Genomic DNA, 26,939 nt, shown 5'->3' on the forward strand with positions numbered 1-26,939 from the left:
TGAAAGCTAGAAACTAATGACATTTATACGTATCGAACACCCGGTAAATGCATACATATTTGAACTGTCTTAAAATATATTTTTTGTGAGATCATGGACATTATGGGTCATATTTCAGAGTACATCTTTAAAAATATAACCTGAAATTCAAATGCTGTTGCACTGTTTGCTTGCACTTCAATTGCTTCATAATTGAAGATTTATTGTACTAAAATTAGCAAAACAGTTTTGTCAAGTGTTTAGCCAGCTGTACTACCACTTCAGGATAACTGATTTTCAGTAATGTAATTTTGAAAATAATTTTGTGATAACATGAAATTGCGCCACCTAGTGTTAAATGTTGACAGTTATAACAGCGCCCTCATAGATCAAACTTTAACACATGGTAGATGATATATTTAAGTGTATTTGTAGTTTTGTAAATGTTTTGCTTTTGAAGATGAAATAAAATTAATTGTGATTTTAACAAAGTATTTGTTAGTGTTTGCTTCTTTAAAGAATGCATAAAAATATGGGATAAAACAGGATTTTGTATCATCATTGCAAGATAGATATGTACTGTAAAGTCTGTATTAAGGTAGAGATGCAGGTTTGTGGGCACTTGGGAGTGAAATTTTTTTTTTGCTTTTTATTATCCAAACAGTCTTGGCTATAGACTGTTAACATTTTGTAGAATTGTGAATAGTGAAACATACTCAAAAAACGATTTTAAAATATAAATAACAGGTGCAAACATTCTCTCCTTTGAATGCTTAGCAAGATTTAGCAAGGCTGTACATAAATAATAAAAAAGAAACATGGTGAAAAAAAGAAATGACGGGATCTCCATATTTTGCACTATATTTAACTTTTAACAATACGATAATACATTTCAATTTGGAACTGTTACAGCCATTTTAATTATGAGCATTAGTAAACTTCTTACTGAGTGAATTGTTATGCAAATTAGCAAATATCTCAGCTTCTTTTTAGTGCACATCCCAGAACTTTAACAAAAATACCTCCTAGATGCTTTGACCTTTTGTTTTGAAATTTTCACAAATGATTGACTTTGTGTTTATCTTCAAAACGCCGTTGGGGCATTGTTTTTGGTTGAACAGTGTCACAACAAGCGTACAGACAACTAGCCTGGGTGTTAATTTATGCATAAACTTGAAGTATTGAAATTTGAGCTGCTGCCCAGTAAAATTGACAACTGGTAGACAGTTTTCAAGATGGCACTTTCTTCATAGTAAACAGATGTACCCATAAACCAATTTTGACAGGAGCATGGTTTAGAAGCTAATTTTTTAAATCACTTTTGACCAAAAAAGCACATTTTTGTGCATATTTCAAACTACAGTGTCCATGAAAAAAGAAATACTAACAAGATTTTTAAATTTATACAATAGGCTTTCCGAAAATATATAGTTTTGTGGACAAGGGAGGTCATCTTGGTTTCCTAATTAACTAATTAAAATACCTGTCAGGTAAACTGCATCTCTACCTTAAAAGCCGCGGCTTCTATTAAAATGGCTCAATGCAACAGAGGGGATGCGTCTTCTATTAGAGCATGTACACATATGAGAAATGATGAATTTTGGGTTCTCAATTATTTAAAAACAAATGGATGCAACTTCTATTAGGGATGTGGCATGTAATACAGATTGTACGCTAGGTGTTTTTCTTTCTTGCTTTATTTCACAAAGTTTCCTTACAGCATTTTTGAAATCCCATTCGAGTGATGACCATGTTATGACCACTAATTTCAAAGGTTTGTACAATAATTTAAAATTGTGATCCATCAACTTGTTACAGGGCTTCTAAACCTTCACCCAATGTTCCTTTACTGGAGAGCATCTGCTTATGATGAGTCTTTTCGCTTGGAGTCCCATTTCAGAAAAAGAAAAATATTTGAATACAAAACCGCTGAACGTAAAAACATTTGATTTAATTCCCAAATTATTTAATGATTTGCACAGGTTTGGTAAGATTTACTTGAATTACTAACTTGCAGGTGGAGGCTCACTGTTACAGGCAAGTACCAAACCAGAATGGAGGCTCTTTGTTACAGGTAACCAGTACTGGACCTGAATGATAACTCTCTGTTACAGGTCACCAGTATTGGACCAGAGTGGAGGTTCTCTGTTACAGGTTACCAGTACTGGAACTGTAAGAAGGCTCTCTGTTACTGGTAACCAGTACTGGAACTGTAAGAATGCTCTCTGTTACAAGTAACAAGTACTAGACCAGAATGGAGGCTCTCTGTTACAGGTTACCAGTACTGGACCTGAATGATAACTCTCTGTTACAGGTCACCAGTATTGGACCAGAGTGGAGGTTCTCTGTTACAGGTTACCAGTACTGGAACTGTAAGAAGGCTCTCTGTTACTGGTAACCAGTACTGGAACTGTAAGAATGCTCTCTGTTACAAGTAACAAGTACTAGACCAGAATGGAGGCTCTCTGTTACAGGTTACCAGTACTGGACCTGAATGATAACTTTGTTACTGGTAACCAATACTGGACCTGAATGGAGGCGCTCTGTTACAGGTAACCCTGGATCTGAATGATAACTTTGTTACAGGTCACCAGTACTGGAACTGAATGAAGGTTGTCTGTTGCAGGTAACCAGTACTGACCTGAATGAAGGCTCTCTGTTACAGGTAACCAGTACAGGACCAAAATGAAGGCTCTCTGTTACATGTAACCTGGGCCTGAATGAAGGCTCTCTGTTACAGGTTACCAGTACTGAAACTGAATGAAAGCTCTCTGTTACAGGTTACCAGTACTGGACCTGAATGGAGGCCCTCTGTTACAGATTACTAGTACTGGACCTGAATGGAGGCTCTCTGTTACAGGTTACTAGTACTGGACCTGAATGGAGGCTCTCTGTTACAGGTAACCAGTACTGAAACTGAATGAAGGATGTCTGTTACAGGTAACCAGTACTGGACCTGAATGAAGGCTCTCTGTTACAGGTAACCAGTACTGGACCTGAATGATAACTCTGTTACTGGTAACCAGTACTGAAACTGAATGAAGGTTGTATGTTACAGGTAACCAGTACTGGACCTGAATGAAGGCTCTCTGTTACAGGTCACCAGTACTGGAACTGAATGAAGGTTGTCTGTTACAGGTTACCAGTACTGGACCTGCAGGACCTGAATGATAACTCTGGTACTGGACCTGAATGATAACTCTGTTACAGGTAACCAGTACTGGACCTGAATGATAACTCTGTTACTGGTAACCAGTACTGGACCTGAATGGAGGCTTTCTGTTACAGGTCACCAGTACTGGAACTGAATGAAGGTTGTCTGTTACAGGTTACCAGTACTGGACCTGCAGGACCTGAATGATAACTCTGTTACAGGTAACCAGTACTGGACCTGAATGATAACTCTGTTACAGGTAACCAGTACTGGACCTGAATGATAACTCTGTTACTGGTAACCAGTACTGGACCTGAATGGAGGCTTTCTGTTACAGGTCACCAGTACTGGAACTGAATGAAGGTTGTCTGTTACAGGTTACCAGTACTGGACCTGCAGGACCTGAATGATAACTCTGTTACTGGTAACCAGTACTGGACCTGAATGGAGGCTTTCTGTTACAGGTCACCAGTACTGGAACTGAATGAAGGTTGTCTGTTACAGGTAACCAGTACTGGACCTGAATGATAACTCTGTTACAGGTAACCAGTACTGGACCTGAATGATAACTCTGTTACTGGTAACCAGTACTGGACCTGAATGGAGGCTTTCTGTTACAGGTAACCAGTACTGCACCTGAATGATAACTCTGTTACTGGTAACCAGTACTGGAACTGAATGAAGGTTGTCTGTTACAGGTAACCAGTACTGGACCTGAATGAAGGCTCTCTGTTACAGGTCACCAGTACTGGAACTGAATGAAGGCTCTCTGTTACAGGTCACCAGTACTGGAACTGAATGAAGGTTGTCTGTTACAGGTAACCAGTACTGGTCCTGAATGAAAGCTTTCTGTTACAGGTCACCAGTACTGGAACTGAATAAAGGTTGTCTGTTACAGGTAACCAGTACTGGACCTGCAGGTAGACTCACTGTTACAGGTAACCAGTACTGGAACTGAATGAAGGCTCTCTGTTACAGGTAACCAGTACTGAACCTGCATGGAGACTCACTGTTACAGGTAACCAGTACTGGAACTGAATGACCAGTACTGAACCTGCATGAAGACTCACTGTTACAGGTAACCAGTACTGAAACTGAATGAAGACTCACTGTTACAGGTAACCAGTACTGGAACTGAATGAAGGCTCTCTGTTACAGGTAACCAGTACTGAACCTGCATGAAGACTCACTGTTACAGGTAACCAGTACTGAAACTGAATGAAGGCTCTCTGTTACAGGTAACCAGTACTGAACCTGCATGAAGACTCACTGTTACAGGTAACCAGTACTGAACCTGCATGAAGACTCACTGTTACAGGTAACCAGTACTGGAACTGAATGAAGATTCTCTGTTACAGGTAACCAGTACTGAAACTGAATGAAGGCTCTCTGTTACAGGTTATCAGTGTTAATAATTTATACTTTGAAGCTGAAATTGAACAGTATCATATTATAGTACCCAATTTATCGGTTCTAGCTTCTATCAACGATATTACACTATTATACTTGTGTTCACTTTATTTCTACCTCTCTATTACATTAAAATTAAAACTAATATTTAAAAATATCATCAATCATTGTAAATATTTAAATGAGTAATTTCATACTATTAATTTTTTTTATCTAGATATATTGTTTCCATGACAACTGAATCTTTGTGATGTAAAAATTTGTAGTCTGATACGTCTCTGCGCTGTACAGAAAATTAATAAGGGATTCAAAAACATTATTTTTTAAATTTCAGGATAAAAATGTTTCAGTTTCCATTAGCCATTATTCATAGTTATAAGTTGAATTTGCAGTAAAAAAAACACTGATCAATCTTGAATGCATTTTCTTCCTATAATTGCTTGCAGAGGAAATATTCCTCCATTTCTTATCAGCTGGTTTACTTTTCTTATTTTAATACTTGCTCACTTCTCTTACAAATTGCCATGCCAATTCAGTGTTTAAACATAATATGGAAAGTATGTGAACCTTTCTAACCTGTGGGGCATGGGGGCAGCATGTTTAGTTTACTGCCTCTGCTTTGGTGTATTTTTTACAAAACTGCTGAAAGAGTATTTTACTAATTGGTCTAACATTGCTAGAGGGACCAACTAGTTTTACAGATACAGATGAGGTGATTATGATTGTTTTTACTTTACCCGTAAGTGGTGAGGTATTGGGGCTATGATGTTCTTGTCATCATTAACACTTTCTTATGGCCATACCTTTTTGTTCAGTTTTTCCTTTTACTCTGAAATATTATCAATCAATGTATACAATACTGATATACTTGAATGCAAGCTGTATGAAAATGAGAGATCTGAAATGTTGAAGGAAATAAATTTAATACATTGTAACAACACAAATACCAATAAATTGATTACAATGCTAACAAGCAATAACAGCCAAAAAATAACAAATGACTAGCAAGCTACATCTATAATTGTTTCAGTGCCATAGAAAATTATTTCAAAAAACTACCAGCTATTTATTTTTCTATTTCGACACTTCCGTTTTGTTACTTCCTAAGTTTGTATCTTTATTTTAATTTTATTTTTTCTGAGTCAATATCCAAATAAAGATACGATTATGCAATAAAGATTATTATTATTATTATTATTATTATACATCTTTCACCGTAACACCATAAGTTACAGCGTGCCGTAATTATGCGGTATTTTACAGGGTATTTTCATCCTACCATATAAGGAAATGGGAATCCCAAATATAGAATAATTACGTGCATAAACAATCCCAAATATAGAATAATTACGTGCATAAACAGCCTCTAATAATAAAAACAAACATGGCTGCCTCCAGGGTTTGACCGGACTCCAAACGAAGAAGTTCGTTGATACTGTTCTAATCTTTTCGTATTTTGGTATTTCTATGATGTATCCTTGGAAGGAAAAGATGTATAATAATAAGGTTATTACGAAGATACCGCAAACTATGCACTCAGACAGTACGCCATCGCATCGACCTCTGCTGCACGTCGGTCGATACTTCCGTTGTACTGTCTTTGTGCATACTTTGCAGTATCCTCATAATAACCTCATATTATACAATTCATGCAGTTTAAGTTTGATGTAGCATGGGAGATATTGATGAAAGTGTGTCTGGTGTGCCGGAGTAGTATATAATTGAAGAATGTGACAGATGTCTGTTTCTGAGTGGTGAAATAAAACAAACACAAGTGTAATTAGATGCAATGTAGATAACAAACACTTTTTATTTTACCATGCATGTATCATTAGATGAATGAAAGGTGCATGAAGGGTTGTTTATTTTATCTGTTGTCATTGTTGCCGCAACAAGCATATATATATATACAATGTATCAGCTATTCTCTCCATGTCTGTTAGTTAGTATAGTAGCAAGATGTGTTTTCATTTTTTTATATAAATCATTATTGTATCATAAGTGTATTTTCCACCAAAATCCTATATAGGAACTTTTATGCAATTTATGTTTTGTTATTCTATAAGGGACTGATATTGATATATAACATGTAGTATAAAAATGATAATTGTTAATAATACCTACCCCAGCATATATACAATATATATATATATCCTCATTGAGTTGGATATTCACCAGTACGGTAACACATACCATAATAAGTAAATTTTCATTATGTTCTACAAATTGTAATGCGTTTTTAATAATTGATTATATTAAAGAAAATAGAAGTATCAATGTTGTACAAAAAAATTAGCAAATGTTGTTATACTGTGTTTATTTTAAAGAATGGTGATCATCATGTGCAACATTATGTGTTAATAAACCTTGATTTTCCCATAATCCAACACGCTATTTTAATGAAATCATGAGTATGAATTTTGACCTGGGCTTGACATACACTAATTACTGCAAGTGACTCCTTCAATGCCTTCCATTAAAAAAATACATAATTAAAACTTGGTAACATCTCAGTTTGTACTTGTTGGTCAAAGTCACAATCTTTGTTCATATGAAACCCATATATCACGCATAACGACTGCCTTTTAATATTCAAGTAAAGAATACTGTAAGTCATTTTAACTTTGAGAGAGACACATTTTTGTTTATTTCCTAAATCAGTGAAAATGGAAAATTTCTAGGTTGTTCTACAACACAGAGTGTTAGTGACTTTTGTGAAATATTTCCTTCATGACTGGCATAAATCAAACCATGAACACTGGCAGTGAAAGTTAAACAGGGGTATGGCCGTAATTGTGTTGAAACGTTTTGGGACAGTAAAAGTAACGTCAGAATATTGTTTAAAATAAAATATTCCATCCCAATCAAATCTAGGTCAAAGGGTCAAATTGCGTGCATATAATTATAGCTAAAACTAAATATATTTGAATTGTTGACGGCTATTCAACGTTTGTGCAAACCAGAATAGAATAGGTACGTTTATACAATAGCGATATGGCTGAGACAATATTGGACCGGCTCTAATACTAGTATTGGACACAGATGAAGTTGCGTTCGCGAACGATACAAATTGGTATAGATTTGTAGAGTCGTTCAGAATTTAATAATAGTTGATACTCGTTGTATTCCCAAACTGTATCATTAAAACCACCATTTCGACCACTTCTGTGCCAGTGATCAGTGTTTGGGCGAGCGGACGGTGTTTTCAACATTGGCGGATTTAGATGGGGGCCGAGGGGGGCGCGCCCCCTATTTTTAACAACCCACAGGGCTTCGGCGCTCGCGAACTTTGCCTTAGGCCAACTTATCCCCCCCCCCCCATTCCAGAATCCTAGATCCGCTCCTGTTCAATGAGCGAGCGAGAGGAAACAACGATAATAATGTAGTCGATTTCCGGTCTGAAAATACCGTCGATTAAAAAGTGGAAAGTTGGGTGAAATGTGTTTTGTAGTTCGACACACTGGAAATGTCACGCCGGTATATTAAAATATATTTGTCCTAAAAGGTTGATGCCTTTAGTAAACTAAAATAAAGTAAAATGTATGTAGATATTACAATCGTTTAGGACTCTCCCATATTAAGTGTTGTTATACATGATATCACACAATAATATTGGAGAACTGCTATATCAAATGAAAATTCTAAATTCAGAACATATTCAAAATTTAAAACAAAGTACAATTTGGAGCCTTATTTACCTAATTTGAATGGTGAAAAATGTTCACTAAATTCAGGGTTAGCAGACTTTGTCAATTTTGTAATAACTGCATTGAAGATGAGATCCATTTCCTTTTAGATTGTCAAAAATATGAACAGCAGAGATCTCAACTGTTACATAAAATTAAAGTTCCGGCTGACAATAACATTTCTTGTTTCACATATTTACTTTCACATCAAGATAAATTAGTTCAACAAGAGATATCAAACTTTATTTCAGCTGCGACCAAAATTAGATTTCTTTAATAATTTATTTGTGTTATTTTTTTATACATATTTATTTATTTATTTGCGAATTTTAAGTACATTCATTCTAGTTATTTTCAAAATATTGTCTTGTTAACAAAAAATCTTTATTGTTGCAAACACCCTATGTAACCTACTCTTTTTTTTACACGGGAACAATAAAGTTCATTCATTCATAATAATAAAATTCGAGTTAAGTTGAGAAGTAATAATATTACAATATAATATGAATAGGTATTAATTCTAAAGTATTCATTCGTGGTGATATTTCATTACTTAATGATACTGTGCAAGTTACGATTGGAAAATGTTTAATAATGGGCATATTGTGTAATACACATGTAAAATCAGTATAGTGAACAATCTGACAGAGATAACGGGACATAGTCCTCTCTATTCAACCTCTTTTCACATGCAGGACAAGAACCACGCCAGAATCACACTTACAGGATCCGAAGAAAATGAAGATTAATACATAATAAAACAAGTCATGCATGGCACAGTACCCATTATCAAATTTAAGATATATAGTGTTGTTTATAGTAATATAGTTGGAACACAAACATGTCAGAGATATGAATCCAGAAGTTGATGCTTGATTATGGTGTTTTTTACCATTAAAATGATTGACATTCAGTCATCTTGTATCTGGTCGTCAAACGAGTACTTGTCCTTGTTGTTCCAGAAATATTGCTCTGAACAAGCATTAATTAAAATAATGACCACAGGTCATTCTAAGGTTTACTTGTAACGCATGAGTTAAGAGTTATTAAATGGAAAATGTCGTGCTTGTACAACAAGTCGACCTATAATTGGTGCTATCAGTGTCAACACAAAATATATGTGCCATGTAATAGAACTTTAATTTTTCTAAAGGATATTTTCTTTCAGTACTATATTTCTGACAAGTCATCAGAAAGTGTTCCTCGTTCCCAATCAAGTTTTAATTTCATTATATTTTGGCATATTCTGTCTTTACTAAAGTCTTTTTTCTGTGTGTCTATATTTTCGTATTTCCAAATTATGGTCGCTAATTCCAAATTTCGTATATTAATATTTCTTTTTATAGAGTCTAGCTCATTTAATCTGGAATGTTATGTATCTATCTATAGACTGTTTTTAATTTCTTTTAATTTTAGTTCTCGGTTTCCTTTATTTCGGTTCAAATAAATTCTTTCCATAAATTCACATTTTTTGGGATATTATTGATCTGTCTGTTTTGTTTGTAAGAATTTACCGGTATATACAAAAACTCTATTGTATATTATTGGGTAGTTTTTGTTCTAGATTAACCTGTTGTAATTTGTCATCATGGAATCCCTTCATGTGTGGCCGCAGGTAACTATCAGGGGGAAATTCTCTCTCTCTGGGGTTCTCCACACTTGTCAGGGGGGAAACTCGTCTCGTCTCTCTATCGCGTCCCCTTGAGGTACGGGATCGGGAAAGTCACTTATACTTTACAGTCAAATAAGGCACACACAACGAAATACGTTTCAGCTCTCGTCTTAGTCGATCTTTTGGAGCACTCTATAAGACACAGCGCCCTGGGGAAAAGTCCCCAAGACTCTCACAAGGCTGAACCAAGACTCGCCCAAGACTGGACTGCCTCAAGGCTCGCCCCTGGAGTGGACTCTCGACTCGACTGCTCCCTCGACTTTCGACTGCGTCTATCGTGGAGTATTCGCCAAGACCAACTCAAACTCTCTTTATTCATTTTCAAAACTCTAACCAATTACAAAGCAGTAAAAAGACTCTAGGGCGTAACCTTCAATCATAAAGCCAATCACACTAAGTACTGAATACGTCATATCTTTTGATTAATCGTTCACTACATTAATAACTATGGATATAAACTGTCAGAATGAGTAGTCTAAAAAGCGGTGGTTATCTGGTAATTAGTTCCAAATCACTGAGCCAAGTTCCGTCCAAAACTTCAAATAGGCCTACACGATGACAGACATGACACAGCAATTCGCTAATAATCAGTTAATTAAGTCGGTTAACAGATACGCAAAAACAAATTCATGACATAACTACTAGAGGCCTTCAAGAGGGGAGGGTCTGCAACTATTCACTGGGCCCTAAAGTTCAATACATACTGATCAGTCACCCACGTGTCATGTTTGCGACTGAAACAGTCTTACAATGTTTTCCTAGGCTGGTTGGTATCATGAGGACCGCCCTCCCCCCCGAAAAGTTAGAACAGAGAACTCGCCAACTGAAGGTGATTTGAATCCATTCCCAGAATATCTACAAAGTACTAGTATATTATGGGATATGAACACTAAGCCAAATTCTGGCCCTCTAACAGTACAAAGCTGACAGAGGCTCTAGCCTAAACCGGAGGAAGCTAAGCTGTACTAAATTGGAAAATCATTCATAATTTTAGTACGAACCACGTTAAGACGTGGTTTCAGCTCGTGCCGGAAAAGGTGTTAATCCTTAAGCTGGCGAAAAGATTATTGTCGTTGTGTGCAGACAGAGGCGAGGATATAACTGTACCACAGTCTCTCTATAGTCTATAGAGGGACTGTGACCGGACCCACTTGGTTCGAGCTGAAATCAATTCCTCACTTGACAACCTGCTCATAATTATCTCAATATTTCATGTAACAAACTGATTTTTTTCATTAAATTAAAACATCTGAACATTCTGCTATTATTATTTGTCTTTCTTTCCCTAACAACCGATTGTTTTCAGCACGTGCCAACTTGTGAATTCTGAACGCCGCAGTATATGTAAAATTAAAATAATCCGTACGGTAATGGTACACGTTTTTGTAAACCTATTATAATATAGGTACACGTCAAATTAGCAAGATAAGACCCAGCTGTGATGTCTCGTGAATATATAGGTAATATATATATTTATATATAGCAAGATAAGGTACCAGAGCTGGGGCATCTCTTTGATTTCGGAAATCGTGAATTCTTATTTATTAGATCGATATTAGATAGGCTTAGACTTATGGATGGATTATGTAGAAGATTTTTAAAAATAAATAGAAAATTCAAGGTGATGCAGAAAAGCTCAGAAAATAACTGAAGAAACACTTCAATTAAAAACAACATGTGAGTACTTACAAGCAGCTGAGAAAATGTTACACAATTCAATATTTTTAAAATAATTGGCGAATGCTAAATTTGATAATTAATTAAAAGGTAAAATGTAACATAAAGTTTAAACAAATATAACAAAAGCAAAACTTCGACAGAAAGTGTTCTCTGCAGGTTATCATAAGTTATAAATTTAAATAAAATTATATACGAGAATTATTAAAAGGTTGAAAAAGAAATGTTGTTCCACTTCGTTATAGTAAATGAATATACTACTTATTAGTATAAAATTAAAATAATTATTGATTGAAATATAGATCATATAGTGCAATCACATTGTTCAAGTGTATTTTTAAACTTATCGTCCAGTTCACTGAATTACCCCAGAGGCGAATCCTAGGTTTGCAGTCCTTTGCGTAATTTAAAAATGCTTCGCAGCAGCGGCTGAGTATCTGCAAAATAAATGTAAGTGATATAAATACATGAAACGTCTGCAGACAAGTATATGAAGTGTTTGGACAGTTTCGCGCCCAACAAAGAGTCATGTATGCCAGGCGTATTCTCGGGCGGAGATACGTCACAGAACGTCCCATGATTCTAAGACGCGAACCACTACTGTACAATGTATTTCTATGGGCTCTGTGCAAGCCTAGCCTGACAAGGTCGCCTGATTTGCGCCCTCCGCGGTGCTTCAAACCCAGCACAGTTAGTGTGATGCCGTTCGGTCGACGAAGGCGCCACTCACGCCTACATGTCAGGTTATGTGCGAGCCGTTTTCACCGTGATGGTTGCAAGACGGTGCCCCTGATTGCTCAAAAAGTGTGACCATTTTTGACTCCCGTGTGCGAAGCACACAAAAAGGGAGTCTTTGCAGTTAGTGTGTCTGTCTGTGTGTCGGTGTGTGTGTGTGTCTGTTCCACTGATATCTCAAGAACCATACATTGATTTTTGATGACACTTAGTGCATAGGTGCTCTGGGCCAATGCGCAGATTTGATTAGGTTTTGGTAAAAATCCATGCATATTAATTACCTAATTTGCAGATATCTAAAGAACCACTCATTGGATTTTGATGAAACTTGGCACATAGATGCTCTGAACTAATGCGCAGATTTGATTAGTTTTGGGTAAAAATCTGTGCAATATTAATTATCTAATTTGCATAATGATTAATCAATTTTTGACTTTTCCACTGATATCTCAAGTACTAATCATCACATTTCAATAAAACTTGGTACATAGATATCATAGGACACTGCACGGACCTGATAGTATTTAGTGTAATAATAGTACATATTAATTACCTAATTTGCATAATTAATTAATGTTCAGCTTTTGATATTTCAATTACTGATCATCATATTTCAATGAGACTTGCTACATAGATCCACTAGGACTATGCAGAGACCTGATTAGTTTTAGGGTAAATAATTGTGGATATATTAATTACCTAATTCGCATAATGGGTTCATTTTTTCCATGAATGTTCCACTGATATATAAAGAACCACTAATTGGATTTTAATGAAATCATCATCACATTTCAATGAACCTAGGACTATGCAGAGACCCAATTAGTTTTTGGTAAATATTTATGCTTATTAATCACTTAACACTGATATCTCAATTACTGATGATCACATTTGAATAATATTTGGTACATAAATGCTGTAGAACAATAGACAGGCCCGATTAATTTTGGGTTGAAATTTGTTCATATTAATTCTCTAATAATAATTCATAGTTTTTTTGTTCTAATCACATTTCAATGAAACTTGTTACATAGATATTACATTACGCAGGCCTTATTAGTTTTACACTCAAGTCTGTTCATATCAGTTACCTGATTTACATAATTAGTTTTCAGCTATTCAATCAATATCTCAAGTAATTTTAAATTATTTTTAATGTGTTTTCAATACTTTCAGCACACGGGAGTTCTTTCTAAGCTTTCTTTGATTATAATTGGATAGTGGCAAAATCTATACCCATATTTATACCAAAGTACCATTACTGTCATCACTGTTTATTCCGAATAAAACAGTTATCGTATTTGCTCTATTAGAAGAGCATCTCCAATAGAAGCACATGTAAGCCAACAGTTGCATTGTATATTGATTTTTTAAAATATGTATTTTGACCATAGAAACACCTCTGTCACTTACATAAGACCATATTATTAACACAGTGTTCAGGTTATTTGTACCAAAATGGAAAAATATTACCGATACTTATACCTAAAAACCAAAAAACGAGACCCATTTCAGGGGCACGTCTCCATTAGGCAAGTTTTATGTAACCCCCACACCACGAGAATACCAATAATTGGCGATCAACACTTATTGTGGGTGTTACGTCATCGGATCGTGACTGGTACGGACTCGAAAGGTTATAACAAGAATTGTAGCATAATGCTACTGGGACCAAATCCAATGTTTCCCCAGGAGATTTGATCAAAAATTCAAAACCAAAGTAAGACTCAACTTCCATAGTCACTCTTTAACTTGAATATCGATTCATAACTTCGATAATTATCGGATAATTATCTGCGAATTCAAAACCAACGTGAAATTCGACTCTCCTAGTGACTCCACTTCAATACTTCAATAAATATATTCAAAACAAAAGCCAGAATCGCCTTCCTTGGTGACTGTGTCTATATCGATCTAAAAATTTGATACTCAGGAACTGCACCCGCTTTTCCAAAATATTCAAATGTTTACACCGTTTATTAAGAAAATGCTAAATACCTGTACAATAACGTATTTTTAGTAAGCAAATAACACCGAATAAACGGCAAGGTAAAGACTATGTCTAATTATAGTAAACACGTACTGCGTGTGTGACTCGAACCGGCGCTCGCGTACGTACGTATTTTTAGGATATTCTAGCGATGTTTGGTTTTCGTTTTACGATTGGCGAATTCGAGTATCACCGGGAAAAACAAATTACAAAATTAAAATTACAGATCTTTGGTCCAATTTTGCCATTTCCCCGATTCTTATGGCCTATATATTTTGGTGACATATAAGGGTTTTACGTCATGAGAGTGCTCTAACCATACTAATTTAAATTTTGGCACTGTATGAACATATTATTATACGGCTATTATATGGGTAAAAACAGACGAAGACGTTTGGTCGCGTCTGTTCATTGGGAGGAATAAATATGCTAATATGGTAGCTCGTGAGTAGGTTTTGATCAACCAATATGACAGTGAATACGACGTCAAAGTCTGCCTCAAATTTGTTTGGTGTGCAACATACATTATGTTACGCTCGGTCTTGGAAAAAGACATAACGCAGGGCTCTTATCTGTTGTATCTATATCTATGCAAAACTATCTATTTTAATTGGATGTCATTGACCACTATGGGCGCTTTTCAAATTAACAAACCAAATGTGTTGACGTTTTACTCGGCTGAACATACTATACGAGTAATTTATTTTGACTATCAACGTGCCGCGGTGTATTGGTCATGAGAAATGCGCCTCCTAATTCTTTTTGAATTCCATATGGCACACGTCCACGTACAATTCACTAGGCAGTTTACGAGTTGAGCAGCCAACTGACGTGAGCAAAGGCTTTGGGTTATCTATGCTGTTTACGTTAACGGCGCCCTCTCACTACTGGAATTACCTGTGTATAGTAATTTGATATTCACGCTTCCCTTTCACGCACTATCATATAAATTGACATACAGGCGTTGTCATACATGATATAAGCACCCGGTTGCAAAATCTGTTCGCTTCTGTTGCATTTTAATATCGGGCGATTAAAAGGTCGTGTCTTCCCATTTTCTTAACCATACCCCGCGTGGACTCCACGGTTGATGTCAATAATAAGATTGAACGTCTAATGGCACAGACGTCAGCACATGTCCATATATGAATATCCTTCTAGGGTAATACCGATTAATGCGTAACTGTCTTTTGATTGTCATCGAACCAGCATCGCAATTACAAGTACGTTTTTCGCGTGACGACTTGACTGAAGATTAAAGATTGAAAAAATTGTCGCTGATATAACTGTCGCGATTGTGTTCCATATAAGGTGACTATTGTTATGCAAATTGTAATTAGTAAAAGAAAAATATATATATATATTGCTTGTGCTTGCCCCTCCCGTCCCCTGTGCACTCACCGACTTGCAGCGTGCATGAATATTGTTATGCAAATGAGTAACCGGAAATCGCTCACTGTATCGTTCGTGTCCTTCGCCCAGTCAGTCACTGCGTTCACTGAGTACGGTGATCGCAAAGTCCTGCCTGTAGTACACATACCGTGCTGTCTTTCTTACAGGGGTGTAGTAGTCTGGGGTCGCCGACTCTCCCGCAGTCATGGGCAGCTTACAGGAAATGCGAAAGGTATTGCAGCAAAAGAATGATACAATAAGTAAGTTAGAAAAACAACTTAAGCTGAAAGATGACGAATTGGCAGAACTTCGGACTAAACTGGATAAATTTAAGTCGATTTTACCTGCTACTCAACCGATGCCGGGGATACATGGCGCCGAGCGTAAACGTATACGTGGGACAGGTATCTCCGCCGAGCCACAAGCCTTGAAATCGGTAAAAGAAATCACCCAACAACAAGTCAAGAAATACCCGAAAGGACGCAGGTAAGAAATTTTCATGTTACGTACCAAAGGTCAATCGTTTCAATTTAATGGTGTGCGAGCAAGGAACCTGATTCTGTAAAGGTAACTCCACGTATATGTTGACAACATCCGTCACTAAACTTTGGACTTGTTGGCGATGCAGATCCGATCCATCGCGTTCATGATACTAACTGAGATGTGCTCGCATCTTATTAGCTTTATAGCGATTTGTGCTAAATACGATCACAAGTACTCGGTGTAGCGTTTCATTTGGCGTGTCATGTGTAGACTGTATCGAAAGCAATCACGACTGAGTCCTGTTCAAGGTGATTCAAGATCTGTGTTTAAATTCATATTTCCATCACAATTGTCATTTGAGCGAGCGCTGTCTTTGCGTGTAAGACGAGCATGCAGATCGTACAAGACGGCACTTCGGGATAACACTACTGTACGTTTCTATTGATCGCGCATGGCTTTTGAAAAAAACAAAACAATTTATAATAGTAGCCACTACAAACCTCCTTCGTGGAGTGTTCCCAATAATCGATCCCGCTAAAAATGACTATTAAACGTATGATATGTTTTAAATGAGTTTTTTGAGAAGAGAAGGGGAATCCTGATTTGTGTTTGCCAGGGGGCGATCGGGAGTTGTGGTTGTCACTAGTGGAAACGAGCACTGGCAGTTCACGTTGCAGCATTCATAATACAGTATTCCCCGAGGTTGGTTTCAGTTGACAAGCTCTATTGTTAAAATAACTCTCACCTCGTACTTTAGAATTTCTTCCAGTTCGAACATCATATGTAGTGTTGAATTTCAACACTAGGGCAGATATGCTCTTTATGGCTACCTATTATTTTGCACACTTACCCTTCCGTTTTTCGGCAAACAAACAATACGACAAATCATTTGAAATATGTTTGCAGTCTACTCTAATAGCCTTTTAATTAATCGTGATTTATGACTCATTGGTGGAGTTGGTAGACCTGTAAATTGATAAGTGATGTGTTATACTGTGTTTAAGAGGTCAGTGTTTGTACCTCTGAACTACACAGTCTTAATGCCCTGTCCTTACACTTATCAATAGTCTTTTGTTATCCTGTCTCAAAGGTTCAAGTTGACAGGTTGCACTCAATTTGATTTAATTGTGTTTTTATTTATTTCATTCATTCCACTAGCAGACAGCCATTTTGGCAATTAGATTCATTCTAACAATCATAATATTGGGTTTGTCTGTAGCACAGGAATGTGAATCCTGGCCCTCATAAACCTGTTGTGCCCTTGACAATGTTTTCTTAGCAGAAACCTAATTTTGCTGTTGTATTGTTAAAGACTGTAAAAAACTGTTTATCTCGACCTAGCGAACAAGCTGAAGCTGTTGACCAGATCTGTTTTCATGTAGAACGACTTTTCTAAAGGCTCATGTCGGGGCATAGCCTCAACTTATTAAATGCGGAATGCAAACATGTTGAACTTTCAATTGATATAGCACAGTGCTTTAATTAGTAGGTTATGTAAATGAGCTGGCTTACTTGTACATTTGTAATTGGCCCATCAAAACGACAGCTCCCAGGAGAGTATCAGTAATGACAATAGTTTGAAAGGTTACCCAGTTTTGGGCTAGCGGAGGTTTTCAATTGTTTTGTTCCATTCATTGGTTTTCATTTACATGCTTTCTTCCCCAGTCTATTATTTTCACATTAGTAGTTTGTCTGACCGAATTTTGCTTAATGAAATACAATGGATTTCCATTGAAGATGCTCAGACCCAGCCCTGTGTCTATTGTTCATATGACCTAGATGATATTGTTAATACTTGTATTCAACACACATGAGATGTGCAGTGACAAAGCAAACACACTAGCTTACCATTAATGGATTCAAAAGAATTGAAAAAAAAAACTCTGAATGGATTTTTTCACATGAACAGGTTGTTCCATAAAGGAATCAACCAAATTCTTATGTATTGTTCATATCGTCTTGGTGCACGTTTAAAATAACAATCTTCCGAGTACGAAGAAACGTCCAGTGAGGCAAATAACTACTCCTTTTTGCACTCCAATAACTATACATCGACAACATTTTTTGTGGATTTTCCGCAAGAATACTTTCGTAGTCATGACTCTTAACTAATGAAGTTATGTTTCCAGTCTTTTAGGTTCAAGATGTGTAGCCAGTTTTTGTGTCAGTCATCTAGAGTTTGTAGCTCATAGATCCATTAATACAGACACAATAGTTATTTCTGATATATATATCTAGTTAAAGTTGAACACATCAAATGTGGTGCAGCCAGGCACAGGAATACTACTACTGTGGCATTGTGGGACACTGTTGTCTGTGTGGACAATAATGTCCCATAATTCCATGGTGCAATCTCAGGGATTGTCATCTTACTCTTTAACAAATTTACTGGTAATAGGCCCGCATGTGCAACTTATAAAATACACAGAATTCCATATGATTATATACTGGGGCATTATTTTAATGAAACCCAATAAAATGTTTTTCCATTGAATTTGTTTTACATTAGTATGTGCATGATTTACAAATAATATTTTATCCATCTAAGCTCAATGGATTTTCTTAGACATCTAAGAATTGTTCAGGATTATGGGTAATGTAGGATTATGGGTAATATGGGATTATGGGTAATGTAGGATTGTGGGTGTAATGTAGGATAATGGGGAACATACAACTATGGGTATGTAATATTATGTAAGTGAGAATTCAAATGTTAATATTTGATCATTTTATGACTTTTGTGTGACAATTAATCCAGTGCACTGATTCATTGTTTCTGAAATTGAAAACCTATAAGTTGCAGTAAGTTGGTTGCTCAAATGGGATGGTGCTTGGCATTGCATCCAGAACATCTAAAGTATATTTTTGAATCAAAATGGAGGCTTAGAATCTCATAAGAAATAAAACATGTATATCCCATGATTCCGTGGTGCAATTTAAAGGATCTAAGTCATTGTTAAATTCTTACATCCACATTAATAATATTGTATTATTTGTATATTTATAATATACATATGGGTACATTTTTGTTATACATCTAAAAAAATGTTAATCTTGATTGTGCATTGACCTGGAAATGATTCTATTTCTGATAACAATTTACAGTGACAGGAAATTGAGGGAAGTATATACTTCACTTTGATTGGATGACAGAGGTTCTCCACCTTTGACCTCAAGTGGATTTTCTAAAAACATTTGTATTTGTATAATTACTTATGATTCTGTTTTGCTCAATCTTGCTTTTGTAAACATGTTTTAAATAATATTTTTTGTATTCTCCTCCTCATCAGTGGCAACTTTCATAAACTGCTATTACTATATCTAGTATTAAATTTATAAAAACACTATTGTGTATTAGAACATATTAATACCCATGTTTACATTATGTAAATACTATGCATTATTATATGGTGAAGTATTACATTGTGGATTGGTCCCTGCATAGCATTGTGGAATTAAATTCAGTAATGAAATACAAAATAAAAGCATGATAGACAAAATGAAGCACCTGAAAAGTGTACCAATGTAATATGATTGATTAGTGTGTTGTCTGTATGTCTAAGCAAAGAATCATCTTATACATGTGTGACTTATCAGGACAGTCAAGTGTTCTATTTATGCACTATTCAGATTTTGGATATAATTCACGCAGTAATTGATAATAATGACAATAAGTAACTCCTGACAATATCATAATAGTTCTAAGATAATTTCTGGCATGGAAGTGACTATGTTGGGTGGTTCATTATTTTAATACTCTTAACTTATCAATAATTACTATTAAACAATTATTACTAATTATTACTACTATATAAGAAGCTGTTAATAAACCACTAATACTAATTAACAACAGCCTAGGTTAACTACTTTTACTAACTAGTTGTAATCTACACAAACCACTATTACAAACAACATGTAGTAGTAACCTACATAAACCACTAGCTATTTCTAATTACAACAAATGTAGTATTAATATTCATAAACCATTATTAATACATGTAACTAGAAGTAACCTACATGAGCAACTTTTACTAACTAGTACTATTAAACCTACGTAAATGAATATCACTAACTAGTGTTAACCATCATAAACCACCACCACTATAGAATTTAGAGTCACGCTGACTTAAATCATTAATATTCATGGCGCACAAATTAAAACAATTGTTTTAAAATTCAAAATTGAAGAGTAAAACTCCATAAACTAGGATTAAAATTAAAGAAAATATCATGATCAGTAAAGAAATCAAATCAGATACACTGTAAACTATTGCTATAGATACACTATTGTGACTGTATTTTATTTGCTGACCCCTTCCTATAATGCAAGATTTATGCTAATGACAGATATCATCTGATTGTCAAAAAAAAAATTCTTGAAAATCTGAATCCATAATCTGGCATCTCCTGCCATTATAGATAATAATATAGCAAAATAATAGTAATGTTGATGCGTACTGTAATAACGGGAGAATGGCTTGAAATGGAAGCGAAGAAAATATTGTTATCCAATAATGACGTCACAATGCATACAAGCATTGATCATCTTTCCCATGCCAGGTACGCACAAATTGACGCTATTTTTAAATAACGTTTTAGAAATACGGGCTCCACATGATGTGAGATCATGGAGAGGATCAATGAGAATACCATTGATGGTTGCTAGGCAACGAAGAGATCAGTTGTGGATGGATTCCGCCAGTGATGGAGAAGCTTTGGTTACAAGACTTGAACTGTGTGGGTGGATCAAATTATTTATCTTTCTAGACTCACCCATTTTCTTCAAAATCATGCTAAATTAAAAGTGACTTTTTAATATAAGAAAAATGCAAAAACATTTCAAAAAGCTTGTCATCAAATTTGCACATCCATTAAACCCAAAAAATCTAATTTTGCAACAGTCATCCTTTCTGTGTCAAAAAAATAAATCTCTTCATTTGTCAGATTTTCCAGATGACTGTACATTCCTCATTTGCATAAATCTCTTTATTTGTCAGATACTCCAGATGACTGTACTGTCCTCATTTGCATATTTTATTTGAACAATTTGCATTATGTAGTCTGTTGATTCCAGGCAGCCCCATTTTGAAATCAGTCTGGACGTTAAGAGCAGCTTCATTTTGAAATCAGTTCAGACATTAAGGGCAGCCCCATTTTGAAATCATTCTGGACGTTAAGGGCAGCTTCATTTTGATATCAGTTCAGACATTAAAGGCAGCCTCATTTTGAAATCAGTTCAGACATTAAGGGCAGCCTCATTTTGAATTCAATTCAGACATTAAGGGCAGCCTCATTTTGATATCAATTCAGACATTAAAGGCAGCCTCATTTTGAAATCAGTTGAGACATTCAGAGCAGCCTCATTTTGAAATCAGTTCAGACATTAAGGGCAGCCTCATTTTGAAATCAATTCAGACATTAAGGGCAGCCTCATTTTGATATCAATTCAGACATTAAAGGCAGCCTCATTTTGAAATCAGTTCAGACATTAAGGGCAGCCTCATTTTGAAATCAGTCTGGATGTTAAGGGCAGCTTCATTTTGATATCAGTTCAGGCATTAAGGGAAGCCTCATTTTGAAATCAATTCAGACATTAAGGGCAGCCTCATTTTGAAATCAATTCAGACATTAAGGGCAGCCTCATTTTGAAATCAATTCAGACATTAAGGGCAGCCTCATTTTGATATCAATTCAGACATTAAGGGCAGCCTCATTTTGATATCAATTCAGACATTAAGGGCAGCCTCATTTTGAAATCAGTCTGGATGTTAAGGGCAGTCTCATTTTGAAATCAGTTCAGGCATTAAGGGAAGCCTCATTTTGAAATCAGTCTGGACATTACAGGGAGCCTCACAACAATGTTCTAAATGTTCTAAAGTGGTTTAACATAATAGATTCATGGAAGACTGGACACATTGCATCCATGTTCACCGACATATTGAGTTATTAAACATTGTCATTCAGTTGTAGAGGGGGTATGTGAACAACACAATTAAACAACAAACAAACAGTAAACATATTGATAGATTGTGTCTGCTGGAAAATAGACACATTTAATCATTAAAGTCTAGTAGTAATATTTTGTGTTTATTTGAAGTCCTTGACAAGATCAGTTAAACGCCATGATGGGAAACAAAGGTTATTTTCACAACTTGACCTCTGACCCTTCATACTCCTATAGTGCCCGGGGTTTTGACTAACCCAATTTTTGACTAGGCACTCAAGGTTACATCAATCTTTTAAATTATTCCACACATGAAAGAAAAATGAACTCCCACAGTAATTGTAAAAATTATAAAGATTTTTTAATGCATTAGTGTATAGCGACTATAAATTAAGGACAGGAAATATCACACCCCTCTCAAAAATGGTATGTTCTGATGACTTGGGAAGATACCTTATATCCCATGCACCTGTAATTTTGATGGTTTTTATGCTCAAAGGAGGTTCAATAATTCTAACCTTAGAAATTAGTAAATATTTCTTGTGGTGATTTTAAATTATTTGTTGACAGACTGTAGTAAATCTTTAAGCATAGACTTGCTATAAGCTTTAAAGCTATTCAGAGTCAGGGGAAGCTAATTTGCATATGGCATTCACATGGGGTTACACTTATTTAAGTAGATTTCTGCCAACACTAACTCAGTTTGTGTACAGATTCTTATCAAATATATATAAAGGCCAAAATGAAAATATAAATATAAGGAAAAACTAATGTCTGAAAACTCATTTTATATTTCTGTTCAAAACGTACAATTGCTTTGTTCCTGAAAAAATGTATTCATATTCACAAGGACATAAATGATGAAACAAAAAAAGATAAATGATGGAAAAATAAATTTGTTGAAATTATAGTATTGAAAATAGATTCAACTCATCGCAAATGTACTTAAAATAAAAATTATTACTCATTTAAAATAAATAAATTCCGACTAAAATAAATTATTTATTTATTTACTAGGTATGTTTCCATGGTAATTGCTGTAAATATGGCATAATGTGGACAGTTCAGATAATTCTGCCATACATTAAGCTTACATTAATTATAAGAGTATTAATCCACTTTTTATTATTAATGTAATATAGTTATGAATATTGTTTTACATTCTATTCTATTTCAATTCAGTCAATAAATTTCATATTTGTTTTTTTTATGGATTTTTTGCTATATTTTTTTTTTACTTATTTTTGGTTTTATTTATTGTTTTTATTATAATTTTCATTTTTTAGAGGTTTTCGTTCTTCACAAATGGATTGTGTTCATTGGAAGCCAAATATAATTAAATCATATCAACACTTCAACATTGTATATATGAATTTGTGGCCTACCCCCAGATACCCTCGAATTAGCATCCTCACATGGCCATGCAAACATCACTAAAAATATTCCTTCATATGTCATTTATTTCTATATGTCAATTTTTCACACTTGAGCAGTTCTTAACATCGGTAATTATTCAATAATTGCCTATTGCAAATTTGTCCTTACCCCATCAGACAACATCTATAGCTAATTTAATGCCAGCAAACGAGCAATATATTAACAATACGGGTCCCAACTTTCAATCAGAATTGTTGCACGAATAATTTATGAAGTCAATCTGTTTCATTTATTGACAGTGGAGAATTTTAAATTTGTTCCTCTTTAATCTGAATTTTACTGAATTAATTTATTGATCTTAATTTTTGTGACATTTTGTACAGAAAAAATAGTAATATATTAAGATGCATAAAATAAACATTAATAACGACTGTTAAGGAAAATAACGATATAAATTTGTCATCTCTAATGAGATTGATATGATTATATTCACAAAGCTGCAGGTCACAGCAGAAATCAATTTTAAATACTTAATTTAATACTAAAAATAATTACAAAAAACTGCTGTTATTTTTTATTTCACAAAATGAATATTGATTGATATAAAATGCACATCACAAATGCAGAGGAACACTTGCCCAGACGTGGAATAAAACTGAAATAATTTTGTCATCAAATGGAGAAAAAAAAACCCTAGTTTTCCCTTTGGAACGAGCATCTGTCTATCACCTTGGCTTAATGTCTCCTCCAGAAAGGTTATCAGTATGGCTGCCTTTACTAAAAACTACCCAAGTGAATCTGAACATTATTATAATTGGAAGTGAAATAGACATTTTCGCTGACACGCAAATATTTGCATTCTTCGCAATAAGCAAGATGATATAAGCAATTGACAGAATAGTATTATCTTTTCCCAGAAACGTTTTTTGTGCGACGAATACAATATTTTGGTCATATTATTTTCCGTTTATTTTCGCATTCAGTTATGTCAGCGCATCACTTGTTAGATCCAATAAGGTTATTTGAAGCCACTTAATTGGAATAAAAATCATCGACCTTCATGTGTCTATTTATGCATGAGCTAATATTTCGTGTAATGGTTTAAAAATCCTCTTTCCATCGATTTCTCCCAGCATACATCTACTGTTGAATTCTTATCTGATGTTTGTGATGTATATGGGAAGGTTTTGTCATATTTAATGACATGCATAGTCTCCAACTGAGTCTGTAATCTGTTCCATAAGATATCGATCACTAAGACGAATACAAATTCATCATGTTTCTGCCTAATATCGTGTCACTGCATTACACATATTTTAAAATTAGGAAACGTGATATTTTTTCTAAGTATACCAATATTATTTCATTTAAAATAATCATGAATATAATGCTATTAAAGAAAAAATATCATGGATTTATAGGTTATTTATAGTGAAATTCCATCTTTCTAAGATGTTTTACCGCCATTTTTTCCATGTTATTTATGATGAAGAACTGTGTTATTCTGATAGAAACTATGATAAGCAATCAGTGTTTCATAGAATTCCATTACAAGGTGACAATTACCCCTGACACGTCATTCTCAAGTCATCCATTATAGTCACAAATTATCTTCAAGAAAAATCGTTTCATCATAAAAACAATATTTTACATATCTTGTATATTTTTTATATGGTTACTACATGTAAATCTAATTTTCTTTAATAAATTATGGGAAAAATTGAAAATAATAAATCTTTATGTGTAAATTTTGTGTTAATTTGACTAGTTTGCAGACTAGGAAGATTTCTCATGTTTTCCCTCAGGATTATTCTGTTTTTATAACATAGAATGATAAATTGTTGGTACATTACCACAGATTATGGTCATATAGGAAATAAATGTGTATTCATATCATATATTTTCTTGTTAGCTGACATCATTTTGCATACTTATCTGTCCTTTTTTTAATCTGCTATTTGATGAATTTACATTTATCTGGACATCAATGAAACGTGACGATTCAGACAATTGCAATTTTTTGCAGTCTTTGTAAAAATAGAGTTATATAAATACCCGACTGAACACATGCTGTTTTTTACAAAAACAACCTTTAATGATATTTGCTATTTGGTAAAGATGCTTACCTTTTCAGGTAAAAACAAAAATGATGTAAGAATCATTAAAAATCGTGTCTTTGTTTTTAGTGCTTTGCAGTCTGCACTGCACTTACAAGCTTCAGAGTGAAATACATGTACCACGAATATTTCATTTGTTTTATAAATCTAAGCACAAAAAATACCGATTATAATTCTAAATAAAACTATTTCAAGTTATGAATAAATGTAATGTATCGCAAATCAATGACCTGCCTCGTGAAAGAGCTAAAATTTCCATAGTCTTCTGTCATCGACCATTGCATTATCTGTTTTACACTGTCTTTTTGATAAGCATCGTGCCTGATCAATCTATTATCCAGTCTATTGAGAGGATTCTACTGCTCAGGTATTATAGTCATTTGTAGTTAAAACGTCATATTTCTTTCCTTCTTCCTCAAACCAAAAATATTTCAGAATCCTAAAAATAAATTCTGCCTTCCTCAAATAAAATTTTATTTAAAAACTATAAAGTAATTATAGAAACATCATTTAAAGGAAATGTTAAAAAAAACTTTCAAGGAGGTTCAAGCTTCGTCATGTGAGTTCATTCCTGTGGAATACCGAAAATAAAAAAGAAATTGGGAGTCACCGGTACAAGAGTATGAAAATTCATGGAACGATCAAAATTGGCATTTTTACACTGGTTTCCATGGTGAGATCATTTATTCTTATCTCAAAATCTTCCTTTGGGATCAATTGGTGACAATTTGAACATTTTATTATTTATCAGAATCCATAACAGAAGCAGTTATAAATGGCTGCCATGCTCACCCTGTGATATCCCATAATATATGTGGATATAATGGCTGCCATGCTCACCCTGTGATATCCCATAATATATGTGGATATAATGGCTGCCAAGCTCACCCTGTGATATCCCATAATATATGTGGATATAATGGCTACCATGCTCACTTTGTGATATCCCATAATATATGTGGATATAATGGCTGCCATGCTCACCCTGTGATATCCCATGATATATGTGGATATAATGGCTACCATGCTCACTTTGCGATATACCATAATATATGTGAATATAATGGTTGCCAAGCTCACCCTGTGATATCTCATAATATATGTGGATATAATGGCTGCCAAGCTCACACACAGTGATATCCCATAATATATATGGATATAATGGCTGTCAAGCTCACCCTGTGATATCCCATAATATATGTGGATATAATGGCTGCCAAGCTCATCCTGTGATATCCCATAATATATGTGGATATAATGGCTGCCAAGCTCACCCTGTGATATCCCATAATATATGTGGATATAATGGCTGCCATGCTCACC

General features: G+C 34.8%; 1 protein-coding gene across 1 annotated transcript in view; it reads left to right on the top strand.

Moving 5' to 3' along the window:
• Positions 1-15,765: 15,765 nt before the first annotated feature.
• Positions 15,766-26,939, top strand: part of LOC100368341 (cGMP-dependent protein kinase 1-like) — a 142,309-nt gene continuing 131,135 nt past the window's right edge. The window contains exon 1 of the mRNA XM_006820433.3: positions 15,766-16,181. Within this exon, the coding sequence (XP_006820496.1) occupies positions 15,901-16,181 (281 nt within the window). The 5' untranslated portion in view covers positions 15,766-15,900. The remainder of the gene's footprint in view (positions 16,182-26,939) is intronic.

Source organism: Saccoglossus kowalevskii, chromosome 19 (genome assembly GCF_978046115.1).
Source record: "Saccoglossus kowalevskii chromosome 19, keSacKowa6.1, whole genome shotgun sequence".
NCBI classification, from domain to species: domain Eukaryota; kingdom Metazoa; phylum Hemichordata; class Enteropneusta; family Harrimaniidae; genus Saccoglossus; species Saccoglossus kowalevskii.